This window comes from Thalia democratica, chromosome 5 (genome assembly GCF_965202585.1).
Source record: "Thalia democratica chromosome 5, ktThaDemo2.hap1.1, whole genome shotgun sequence".
In the NCBI taxonomy this organism is placed as follows: Eukaryota; Metazoa; Chordata; class Thaliacea; order Salpida; family Salpidae; genus Thalia; species Thalia democratica.
In genome coordinates this window covers 416,311-428,958 of record NC_139169.1, presented here as the reverse complement: position 1 = coordinate 428,958, position 12,648 = coordinate 416,311, and the positions used below count along the sequence as shown (strand labels likewise).

The 12,648-nt window shown below is 30.2% G+C and overlaps 1 protein-coding gene across 1 annotated transcript in view; it reads left to right on the top strand.

The window, feature by feature from the left end:
• Positions 1 to 12,385, top strand: part of LOC145835977 (IgGFc-binding protein-like) — a 68,334-nt gene extending 55,949 nt beyond the window's left edge. Inside the window, exons 41-64 of the mRNA XM_082943750.1 lie at positions 234 to 419; positions 1,358 to 1,480; positions 1,900 to 2,076; positions 2,640 to 2,809; positions 2,950 to 3,057; positions 3,411 to 3,585; positions 3,723 to 3,840; positions 4,078 to 4,222; positions 4,451 to 4,580; positions 4,763 to 4,870; positions 5,311 to 5,405; positions 5,987 to 6,131; positions 6,728 to 6,916; positions 7,118 to 7,202; positions 7,327 to 7,507; positions 7,818 to 8,030; positions 8,355 to 8,516; positions 8,697 to 8,810; positions 9,061 to 9,169; positions 9,725 to 9,916; positions 10,296 to 10,515; positions 10,848 to 10,974; positions 11,365 to 11,495; positions 11,729 to 12,385. Of these exons, the coding sequence (XP_082799876.1) occupies positions 234 to 419; positions 1,358 to 1,480; positions 1,900 to 2,076; positions 2,640 to 2,809; positions 2,950 to 3,057; positions 3,411 to 3,585; positions 3,723 to 3,840; positions 4,078 to 4,222; positions 4,451 to 4,580; positions 4,763 to 4,870; positions 5,311 to 5,405; positions 5,987 to 6,131; positions 6,728 to 6,916; positions 7,118 to 7,202; positions 7,327 to 7,507; positions 7,818 to 8,030; positions 8,355 to 8,516; positions 8,697 to 8,810; positions 9,061 to 9,169; positions 9,725 to 9,916; positions 10,296 to 10,515; positions 10,848 to 10,974; positions 11,365 to 11,495; positions 11,729 to 11,996 (3,671 nt within the window). The 3' untranslated portion in view covers positions 11,997 to 12,385. The remainder of the gene's footprint in view (positions 1 to 233; positions 420 to 1,357; positions 1,481 to 1,899; positions 2,077 to 2,639; positions 2,810 to 2,949; positions 3,058 to 3,410; positions 3,586 to 3,722; positions 3,841 to 4,077; positions 4,223 to 4,450; positions 4,581 to 4,762; positions 4,871 to 5,310; positions 5,406 to 5,986; positions 6,132 to 6,727; positions 6,917 to 7,117; positions 7,203 to 7,326; positions 7,508 to 7,817; positions 8,031 to 8,354; positions 8,517 to 8,696; positions 8,811 to 9,060; positions 9,170 to 9,724; positions 9,917 to 10,295; positions 10,516 to 10,847; positions 10,975 to 11,364; positions 11,496 to 11,728) is intronic.
• The last annotated feature ends 263 nt before the right edge of the window (positions 12,386 to 12,648 follow it).

The following is a 12,648-nucleotide window of genomic DNA, read 5'->3' as shown; positions in this document are numbered from 1 at the left end:
TTTGTAAATAAACTTTTGTTGACTTTTAAGTATCTTAGATGTATTTATCTTATCTAAAAATATCTATCCCCAATTAATTACCCCTAGCAATTTAGATTGGTTACAATAGACATCACGTCGGGTCTTCTTATTGAGACAACGACATTAATTTGTTGTTGTATCACATATTTAGAATTTTCCGTAATATTTTTTTTTTCAGTTTTTACATACAATCAAAAAAATTCATCAAACAGAGATCAGATGTGACCGGATAAGCGCGCCGTTCAACGGATTCGCCCAATCAAGCGATGATGGGAGTTACGGGGTCGGGTCGACGGTCACGTTCAGTTGCAGACCAGGATTCCAACTCATGTCCGGCGACACATTGACCTGCAGGCCTGATGGTACCTGGTCCAACAGAATTCAGTCTTACTGTGATGGTTGGATTTTGTTTGAAATTTAAATAAGTGATGGAGTTCTTGAAATTTATATGTTTTGTACTTTTTTTTGTGACGAAAAATTTTTAGAAGGTAAAATAAAAAAGTTTAACAATTTACTAAAGGCAAAGTTTTGTCGTTAAGTAGATTGTTTATCTAGTAAATGACGAAGACTAACATTTAAAACAATGACCTTTTTGCTATAAAAGATGTAAATGTTTTTTTTTTATTCATACACATACGGGTGTTAATCAATAATATCGTTAATACATTCACAGTCATAAATGAATTCGAAACAAGTAATGTAATGAAAGAAAATTTTTATTTTGAAATTTAAGTTAACCCATAGTTTTCAAAGTGCAACCTTAAAAATAATAAAGTTATGAAAATTCTCATCATTTTTCAGACATAAATGAATGTGAAACAAGTAATGTAATGAAAGAAAAATTTTTAATTTTGAAATTTAATTTAACCCATAGTTGTCAAAGTGTAACATTAAAAATAATAAAGTTTATATATATGAAAATTCTCATCATTTTTCAGACATAAATGAATGTGAAACAAGTAATGTAATGAAAGAAAAATTTTTAATTTTGAAATTTAATTTAACCCATAGTTGTCAAAGTGTAACATTAAAAATAATAAAGTTTATATATATGAAAATTCTCATCATTTTCAGACATAAATGAATGTGAAACAAGTAATGTAATGAAAGAAAATTTCTATTTTGAAATTTAAGTTAACCCATAGTTGTCAAATTGCAACCTTAAAAATAATAATGTTTAAATGAAAATTCTCATCATTTTCAGACATAAATGAATGTGAAACAAGTAATGTAATGATAAAAATAGTTTAATTTTTAAATTTAAGTCAACCCATAGTTGTCAAAGTGCAACATTAAAAACAATACAGTTTAGATGAAAATTCTCATCATTTTTCAGACATAAATGAATGTGAAACAAGCAACGTCATATGCGATGAAGGGGAAGTTTGTGCAAACACAATTGGAAGTTTCACTTGTGCGTGCGCAGAAGGATACCTGCTACAAGGACTTGACTGTCTCTGTTAGTTTTCAATACTGATTAGTAAGTACTGATCATTGTTCAACTTTATTACAGTTGTTGCGTATAGATCTTTTCTATTACTAAAGGTGCTTGTACTTTTTATTTTATATAACTCTCAAACGTAAGCGTTTTTATTCTTTTTAAAACTAAACCGTGTTTTTCATTATCTATACTACTGACTTAATGAACTCCTATGTTATATATGTGTTATACTTTATCTAGTTTACTTTTTAATTAAATTAACAGATTTTATATAATATAAAACTTTATCATAGAGCTCTTTATCCACAAAACATTTAGTACATCCTATAACGTTCGAATGTATTGTAACAAGGTTTCTATTTCAAATAGTAAAAATTTCGTTGTATCAAAACAACAACCAAGCATACTTATGAAACTACTTACTAAACTTCCAACAGTGCTGGAATGTCCGACACCAGAGGTGCCAACGAGAGGGATGATAAAATCAACGGGACCGTACATGCAGGGGGACAGGTTGTATGTTGAGTGCGCGTACGGATACTCGATGATTGGCAAGCATGAACTTGTCTGTATGCAGAATGGTGTTTGGAGTGACCCAATGCCTATTTGTTCCAGTTGGTTTGATTTAAGTAAAAAATATGTATAAATAAACAACTATAATTATTCCTTGTAATTTTCGTGGAGTGATGCAATGCCTATTTGTTCCAGTTGGTTTGATTTGTTTGAGGCAATTAAACATATAAATATAACTAATATGCGTTTAATATTTCGAGGATTGATGAAATTCCTACTTTTTGATTTGATAAAAACAATTGCAACTTTTTTTTTTATTGAAAAAGACAAAATGTTACATTATCTTTAAATTTTAGATGTAATAAGGTGTAAACGTAATAAAGATAAAGTGTAAAGATTGTGTTTAAATGTGTTTTACCGTATTTTCGTTGAATTTTAAATAAATAATACTTAATTTCGGTTTTTTAGTCGAAAACTTATAAATTATAAATAATATTTAGCTAAATAAGAAGCTTCACAATATATAAAGACGGAACAGTTAAGTAACTAATTTTACCAATCAACTATCAAAGTTTTGTATTAAAAGTTATATAATAGATACCTTCCTCTATCAATAAAACTTAACATTTCCAAGTACAGAAAAAATAAAATATAATTTATTTAGGAAACTACGGGCAACAGAGATGGTGTTCACTGTCAGGAGATCCCCACTACAATTCGTTTGATGGAACCCAGTTCGATTACCAGGGTAAATGCTTGTACGATCTCGTAAAAGTCAGGGAAGATGTATTGGAGACAGAAGAAGGAAAATTCCTCACTAATTTCAAAGTTGAAGTTAGTTTTGAAAGCAAAAAAAAGATAAACTAATTAAAAATGAAAAAGCATAGGTTAGCAATCATATACCAACAAAAGATTCTATCATTTATAAACTAATTTCTTGTTTTACATTAAACAAAATAATTGTATTCAAACAGACAGAGAACGAGTACAGATTCGGTGTTATGATTGGTACCTGGTTGAAGAAAGCTACTGTCAGGATTCCTAACTACGTCCTCGAACTCAGGAAGGGACCTAGGATCCTTGTATGTTGTTTCTATTGTTTCTTTTGAAAATGATTATGAAAAGGTACAATAAAACAACAGTTCTGTTGAACTCTCGTGTTTTAGCTTATTTTAATTATAAATTAAAATAGTTTATAAGTTTAGATACTAACAGCTTACTTAGTTCTTCTTTTAAGCTTTCTTTAAATTTGCTAAATAAAATTGCTAGTTAATTTGAATTAAATGCTGTACGAATATAATAAATAAAAACGTTTCTTCAAATAAACTTATTACCATTTTGTGCGTTACAAAACTGCAGGTTTAACAATTATTATTCAGTATAAAATTATTTAAAACATAATTCATGTACTAAATTTCAATATTAAAACCAATAGAAAAACGGGGTTTCAATCAATTTTCCGTGGGGAAGCCTGCAAAAACACGGACTTGAGATTGGGCTGCAGGGCCGCATTGTGAGAATACTGACCAGTTTCGGGTTGACGGTCAGGTACGATGGGGACCATTTGCTCGAAGTTGGGGTTTCCAGTGATTATTCCGGGGCCGTTGAAGGTTTTTGTTTGCATTTAGTTTGTAAACAATATTGCAAGTGAAAAGTTTTCGGATATAATTGTCTGTTTAATAAAAATAAGTCTAATCTTATCTTTTGAAAACTTAAAAATTTTATAAACTTATAATTTTTTATTTAGGTTTATGCGGAAATGCGAACGGAAATCCTAATGATGATTTTGTCATCAGGGGAAACGGCTCCACAACTGAAGACATGACCTTATTTGGAGATAGTTACCAGATCAACTCACAAAAAGAGTTTGTGTATTATATCTTCTAAATATTTCCTTTCAACTTAAAGTTTTTGTTTATAAAAATTTATTTTATAGTACTAATAAACTATTTTATTACACAAGCAAGATTTGTATACTTTATACTTTTCTTAATTTGAATTTACCCCTAAGATTCCAATTTTTCAAACATATTAAATAGTAAGTTATAGACTTTAGTTTTTTACAAACTTTCAATTGTGACGTAACGACAATGACGTCACAGATGCAAGAGGGACGCAGGAGGGGTTGTAGATTCGTGCGGGTGGACGCAACGCGCCAGGTACGGGCAACAGTGCGGGATCATCAACCAGGAAAATGGCTGTTTCGGTTTCTGTCACCAGCAGCTAAACCCGGAAATTTATTTCTATGTTTGTTTGTTATAAAATTCAAAATCTCAAGTTGTCGTAAGTTTATCTAATAATTTCTTTCGAGCTTTCTACAAAATAGTAAAAAAAACTTTTCTTTCTTAGTTAACTTAAAAAGTTTTCTCCTAAAAGAGTAGTTCTTTTTTCAGACATTGCAACGTCTGTTAACATAAGTACATGCATTAACTCTGGTTTTATTCCTTTTGTTCAGCAAGTTATTTTTTTTTATAGAACTGTGTACACGATATGTGCGCCTTTAGTGGTGAGAACTTCACATTGGTGAAGTCAGTTGAAACCTACGCGATGCAGTGTCAGCAACTCGGCATTAAAGTTTGCGACTGGAGAGACATGCTTGACAACCGTTAGTTTAAAATAACTTGTTTGTATCAATAAAGCTGTTAAGCTACTTTTAAAAAATTTTAACGTTACAGCGTTTTGTTTCTTTTTTTTTTACAACTAAGTTTGCTTTAAAATAAAAACCTGCGTTTATAAAGAGTCAAATACCGTACTGATTTAGATATTAATTTTGATTTTATTTCACAGCGCTACCGTGCGGAAGGAATTCTCACTACAGTATTTGTGCATCAGCGTGTCCAAGAACTTGCAGTGATCCGAGAAGTGAGGAAAACTGTCCAGATCCCTGCGTTGAAGGTTTTACACAAATATTTTGAAAGTTTTTTTTAACTATTTAGTTCTTTTTATGATTAATTTAAACTCAACTACCTAAAACTACGTTGAAGACTGTTATAACATGTTTATGTTTTTTATTTTTAGCCATTGCTACAACTGATTCTTTTACCTTAGAAAAAAATACAATTATCTTAAAACACATCTGAACCCATTGTTATCTTAACATGTACTTTGAACAGAACTTTGAGTAAGGAAAAAATCTTAGTCTTCAACTTTTATTTTTCTTAGATCTTATAGTTAATATTTAAAACACTTTTTAAAGAATATAATTTAAACACTGAACTGCAACAACGAACAAATATATTTGACAAACATTATTACAAATTATTACAAAAAAATAGTTAACAGGATGTTAGTTAAAACAACCAGTTGGATTTATACTAAACAAACTAATTTGTCAGGTTGCGAATGCGACGAAGGGTACTTGCTATCAGGTGGAGAATGTGTAGCTGAAGACACTGGATGTGGATGTGTTTATAATGGATATTATTATAAGGTTTTCACATTAAAAATTTTGAATATTATTTTTATTTTTTTTTTTTAGTAGATATTATTACAAGTTTTTTACCATTGTAAAAGTTTCAATATTTTTTTGTTTAAAATCCACAGTTGGTATTTACTTAAGGTTTTCATATTAAATGTTTGAATATCATTTTCGTACTTCGTTTATAATGGATGTTATTATAGGGCTTTCATATTAAATATTTATGTACTGTTTTTATATTTCTTTTATAGTAGATACTGTTACAAGGTTTCTACTAATATACAAGTTTTAATGTTTTTTGTTTAAAATGCACAGTTGGTATTTACTTAATGTTGGTTTAGCTCAATTTTGTTCAGGGTCTAAACACTTTTACAAAATCTTTGATTCTTTTTCCAACTTATGACCTTCTACAGAGCATTTCTCTTTTAAAACTACTTTATAACTTTTCAAGCATTCTGACACTGAAGGGGCACTTTTGTGTTGCTTTGTCTGTAAAACTGTGAATGAAACAAAACTTGTTACCTTGCAAAAAAGCCTTGGACGTTGAAATATACAAAAATTAAGATAAAAGACTATCGAATGTTAATTTTCAGGACGGAGAGACCCACTACACGGAGAAGTGCAGGAAACTGTGCAGGTGCAACAAAGGAAAGACAATTTGCACGTCTACCAACTGTCCTAGGACACAGAGGTGTGCTTATGGCGACAATGGCAAACTTGGTTGCCAGACCCCAGCTGGTTAGAACGAGTTTGGTTTATTAAAAAACTGTGTCACTAATTGTTGATTCAACGATAGTACATTCTTCTGATAAAAGATATAGTATGAAACTAACCTAAATACAAATTTAATCGTTTGTTAAAAAATGATCCTAGCGAAACAATTTCACAGGAATATATAATAATAACAATTTAAATTTGTTATTATTCTAGTATGACACTTAATTTATATGCTTAATCATAGTTTGGATTGTAAAAACACTTACACAAATAATCTAATTATGACCTCGATTGAAATTCGACTTTTTTTTTTACTACCAAACGAATTAAACTCTATTATTTATCTTGTTAAACATTCTTATTAATAGTAGCATAACTTAAAAACAATAAAAAAAAAACTAAAGATTTTTTTTAAACTACCATCATACTCTAAAAAGTTTTTAACTTATTTAAGCTTGATTAATAAAATATTTTAGAATGGTTTTATCAGCTATTAGTTTGTGCTAAATTGCAGTATTTTTTATTCCTTTAGTTGTTTTTGTGGTTTCAAAACGTAAAAAACAGCTCGTAAAGTAATTTATTTTTCAATGAATACTTGAACAACTGTTGCGTCACAGTGACGTGCAACGAGGAACCAATAGTGAACGAGATAGTCCTTCCGTCGTCATGCAAACGCGCCGACGGGAGTGATTACGTCATCAATGTTGGGGCGTGCCCTACTGTAACCTGCCCCACGCAAAAGAAGGGGGATCCCCTTGAATGTTGCGGGGCTTCGGAGCAAATTGAAAGAGAAGTTTTCTGTAAAGGTTGAAAATTACAAACTATTTTTCTATTATTTATTAAAAATATTTTATAAAAGTTGTTCTATTACGTTAGAATTATAATAATAATGTAATTTATGCGTAAAGTTTCATAAAATTAAAGGCAACAATCTAAAATTTTTAAATATTTAAAAATAAAACTTTTTTTTGACAAACAATTGTTAACACTCTAATTAACTTTTTCAGGCAACTCAACAGTACTTGTGAATGTCGTTACCAAATGTGGGTGTGTGGAATGCAACAAGGAAAAAAATACTATCGTCACCGGAAGGTTTAAATTAATTATATTGTTTAATTTTATTTTTGTGGGAGTTTTGGTATTTTATTTTAGTTTAAAGTTTTTGATTATTAAAGCCATGTAAACGATTACGACAAAATTTTAACAAATTTACCAGAGTGATGATCATGGAAGCAGGGGGGAACTTTACAAAGCTCAGTGACGTCATGATTGCGAGGGGACCCAGGTTGCTAGGCAAAAGTGACGACGAGGGGTATTATTCGGTTAATGTGGGCAGCCTCAGACATGTCCCACTGAGATTTTACGACAAAAACAACAAAATTGTTCCTACGATTAAGGTTAGTTAATTCTATCTTTATATTATGATAGCCTGAAGTCCATTTGATAAGTTCGAAATACGTGTTTAATACTTATTTATGTAGTCATCTAAGATTTTTTTTTATTTCTTCTAAAGCTAGTTTAAGAATATAATTAAAATAATTTTTTACTTAATTAACTATAGTTGTAAAGAGCTGGTTAATAAAATACAGAGAAATCATACTGCTTTTTCCACTACCAGGTTTCGATTGGTTTCATCAAACTTACCAAACTAGTAAAAGAATAAATAAAATATTTACCAACTAAGTTTTAAAAAAAAGTTCATTACAGATAGTAGAAACGAAGGACTTCGGTGGAGCTGTGTACATGGATGTGTACCTGCAGAGGATGCCGAAATTTCAGGAGTACAGAACAAGTACGAAGAGGTTGTTCAGACCTGTGAGTACACAGAAGCATGTCAGTGAGAGACTGAACGCGGTTGTGGAAGTTGACGTGGAAAGTAACTCCTACTTCAATGAGAGAGGGCAATCCGTGCAAGGATGGGTGAGTTGTTTTATTTTATAAAACAAATGTGCAAAACTTAAATGTTCTGTTTCAAACTAATATAAGCAAAAAGATCATCTTATAAAAAACTACAACAGTTTGTACTTTTTTTTTTGTTGGTACAATATCTACTTAGCTTTAACTTTTCATCTTTAAACTACACTTTTTGTACTTGAAAAATAAGTATTAATTGTATAGTAAGCTCTTTAATATAAGCGCGTGGTGTATAAAGTAAATTATCAATACTCAATAGTATTACTTACTATCAAATGTTTTCTTAGTTTACATTAACAAAACAAATTCAAACCTAATATATTTGTTCAGATAAAAACAGCAGTGCCGTTCATCGACACACGCCTCCAATCAGCAAACTTGTTGTCGAATGAAGAGTTTTTTAGTACTAAGAGGAAACCGATGCGCATTTACGCCATCTTCCGGATAGAAAGTAAATATCGACAAGGAAACATGATGCTCAAGTTGCAAAATGTTTGTTTTTTCTTTATTATGTAGTTGTTTAATATATTTAATCTAGTTTGTTAAAATTTATAAATCTATAGATGAAAATGTAAAATTAATTTTTTAAAGCCAAAAAACATTATGTATTTGCATATTTCGAACAGGTGTTTAATGTTTTCTTATAAAGCTTATAATAAAGATTTCATCCAGATTCGAGTTCGACTCTACAAGAACGAGATAGCACTGAGAAAAGAGAAGAATAAAGTGAGATTGTACATGTTGGATGAACACCAGGGATACTGGAGAGAAAAGCAAGACCTCTCTGTTAGTAAAAAGTATTAATTTTATTGAAAACTCTCATAATTTTTTTTCAAGTTTACCGTTATAAAGAAAAAGCAAAACTTTTTGCAAATTAAGTTCTCTAAATATTAACAATTAAAAAGTTTTATGAACGCACTATTTACTATGTATAACATAGTAAAATTTTAACTACAACAACTTAGCTTTTAAGAATTTACATTGTTAAATTTGTACTAAAAAAATTGAATATTATTTAATTACAAGTAATTTATAGGCATCAAGCAAGGGAAAAATTCCACTTCTTTCAGCAAATATCCCTCAAGTAGATAAATTCAGGTACCTGGCACTGGCTACCGAAATACAAAAAATATGCTACACCAAAAGTTCGTTTACTTTAACATTCTACTACAGTGATAGCAATATTAATTGTTGGTTTAATTACAATTATATTTAAAAACAAAAAAAAATTGTTAGTTTTGTTATAGTTAGTTTTAATTAAAACAAACATATTTTTTTAAGTTTTGTTTTGCATTCATGTTTTTTATTTTTACCATATAGTTTAAAACTAATTCAAATCAAAATGTTTTATGATATTTTTGGATACTTACAATTAGTTATAAAATTTCAAGCATTTATTAACTACTTAAATGCGTAAATTGGAACACTACCTTTCTTACAGAATAAATTTAAACTAAAAAGTTTAAACGTTATCTTATAAAGTTTCTTCCACATAATTTCCTAACAATACTTTGAACCTACTTTATAGAATTTGTTCATCATTAAGTTTACTCATTAAGTTCTAACTTTTAAAATTAATGACAATAAAGTTATAAATTAATGCATATCAATCAATACTCTAAAGTTACTCCAAGATAGTTTTCTAGAAACACTATTAAACTTCTATACACAATGTTTCCAACATTAACTACACCCAACAGTACGAGCGTACTCATCGATAGAGATGAGCGAGGGACAGCAACTTTCAGGGGTGAGGATCCGTCAGGTTACCAGGGAATCCAGGGACATACAGAGGTGGAGGTATGTCAACAATCATCTCACGAGTCCCTACACCGGATCTTGCGTCCCTGTTCCCTGTGATTACAGCGATGCCCAAACCGCCACTTTCACCGGTTTGAACGTTGTTGTTTGTTTCAAAAAGTTTCCTGTTGTTATTTGTTTCAAAAAGTTTCCTGTTTCTATGTGCTGAATACTTACTAACCATTAACTTAACTAAAGTACATGGTTTTACATTTTCTTGAATATTGCTGTTTTTCTACGTTTACTTTGAATATAAAGGGTACAAAACGTAAGATAACTTTCAAATCAAAAAAAAATTGTATTTATATCTATCTTTTAACTTTAACTACATCTAAAACTACTTTGTTGTTTACCTTTTCTCAACATGTTTTGTTCGTTTTGTAAAACATGAAGTAAGAAAATTTAGAAAACTGAAAATAAAAAATCATTTTATTAAGTACACAAGTAAAACACTCAATTATGACGTCACAGCAACGTACAACGGGGATGAGAAACTGCTGGTGGCTCCCGATGACGACCCGGGTACTGAGGAGGAGTACCTCCAGTCTTTGAAGTACAGGAGGAGCAAGTATGACGTCACAATAGAGCTGCCGGCGAGAGAGGAGCTGACTAACATGAGGGGACCCGTTTACTTCGACAAATACTCTTGCATGAAGGCTAAACAACTAGACAACCATTTCAGATTTTACAGGTGAAAATGATAAAGTTGTCTAAAAATTAAATAGTTCAGCAATTTAAATAATTAAATATTTTTTATTTAATTTTAAAACTGTTAACTAGATAATGTGACATTGTTTTAATATTTTATAAATGTTTTAAACCTTACAAATGTACCTACTGAAGACCAATTAAACACAAGTTAAACATTTAAACTTTATACAAAATATCTTAACAGTATAACTAGACGTTCTTAAAATAAAACGTATTTTATTTTAAAGATACTTGAAGAAACAAAAACTTTTTAGACCTGAATGTTAATTCAGTGCTAGTTTTTCTCTAACTGTAAATGATTATTACAAACAGAGAAAGCACACCAGTTAAAGAGCACAACACAATTTTCACGGATGAAAATAACATCTTCTTTCATTGGAAAGAAAATCCTCTGAATTGGTATCCTTCGTTGAAGCAATTCACTGCTTGTTACATGAAAGTTTGTGTCTTTTCTATCATTAGCAATAAATAATAAATTTCCAGTTAAATTCAAATACTTCATATAAGGTAAAACATAAAGCTAACTTTACAGTTCCTCCCTGCTTGCTGGTTTAACTTATTTTAAATCTAACCAACTAAAGAAATGTTTCTAATTTCTAAAGTTGTTTTTCGAGTCTGTATAATACGAAACTTTACATTCATTTAAGAACTAAAAACATGCAAGTTTTGATTATATTTTACTAAATAACAATTCACAGGCAGACATGTTAAAAAGCTCTGCTTTGTTTACTCGAGCGTGAAATTACTAACTTAAAACAAACCAAAGTTTATACGCTTCATTGCTGAATTACCATAGTAACTATTAGCATTTTACCAACTCTGTTCACAGGTGAAAGTTGAATCACCGTTCGATGACGTCACAGTGGTATCGAAAACCACCGAAGCGGAAAGCTCGAAGCTGATTGGAAGCAGGGAAATAACTATGACGTCACATGAGGCTTGTGTGCAGTATCAATGCGGGTTTGTGTTTTTTGTAAAATATAATAAAGTTTTAAATGTTAAAGGTATTTCATACAGCTTGTTAAATAGTAAAATACTTTTTTAATTACAAGCAAAGCACAAAGTAAATATTTTAGTTGTTTTTTTTGAACTACGCTTTGTTTTGATTTTGTTCCTAAATAGTTCTTCGAATTATTAGAGCATGTATACGATTGAAAAATATGTAAATACTTGACGAAAAATTTTTGCAACAGTTTTGAGAAAGACGGTGTGGTAGTGCAAAACCAGATAGAAGTATTCGCGAAGAAGTCTTCGGGAGAGAAGTGCAAGATCACCAAGAACACCAGCGAGGGAGACGTTGCAGAAGAAGTCTTCGTGATGAACGCTCCGTACAACGAAGAAGAAGAAGTAGAAGAAGGGTTTTTCAAATCGACCAAACTCGACCCAATACAAGCAAAGAAGCAGGCTACCAAGTATTGCGAGAATAGTAACGATGCTTCTTTGGTGTTCAGTTGTGAGTGATGAACTGTGACGTCATAATTATTGTTCAAAAGTTTCACGCAGCAACAAGTTCTGTTTCAAGGTCTCTAGAGGTTTTCTGCCTTCTTTTTAACTGGATTTGAGGAACAAATTTTAGATATTTAAAACTTTCAGTTTTCAATTGTGCTTTTACAAATTTTTTTGAAATGTTTAAAACTTAAGCTAGTCTATTTGAAATAGTTTATTTTTTGATTTATTAGAAAAATCTGAACTTTATCAACTTTTTGATTCTTGAAAGTTTTTATGTAAGGCCGCATAGAAAAGTATTTTTGTAAATAAGCTTTCCTCACAAGCGCTATTTAAATTTATTTTTATTTTTTAATGATTGTGTCTTTATTTCAGTACGTTTTGTCGATTAAACAAAATGAACGTATAAATGTTTTATACTGTTTTTTAACTTTAAAAAATTAATTAATTAGTAGTTATATTTTATAATGAAATCAGCTTAATGTCAAATACCTAACTATACACATCAAGTGTTACAAGTAGAAAAGCTTACTTTAAAAAAGTTATAATGATTGGGTGCATATTACAAACCAGTTGACTTTTTATATCGGGTTGTAAATTTAAAACTCCTCAAATTAAGTAGTAGATTTTAATAAAGTGTTAAAAACCTAAACAGATTAGAAAATTT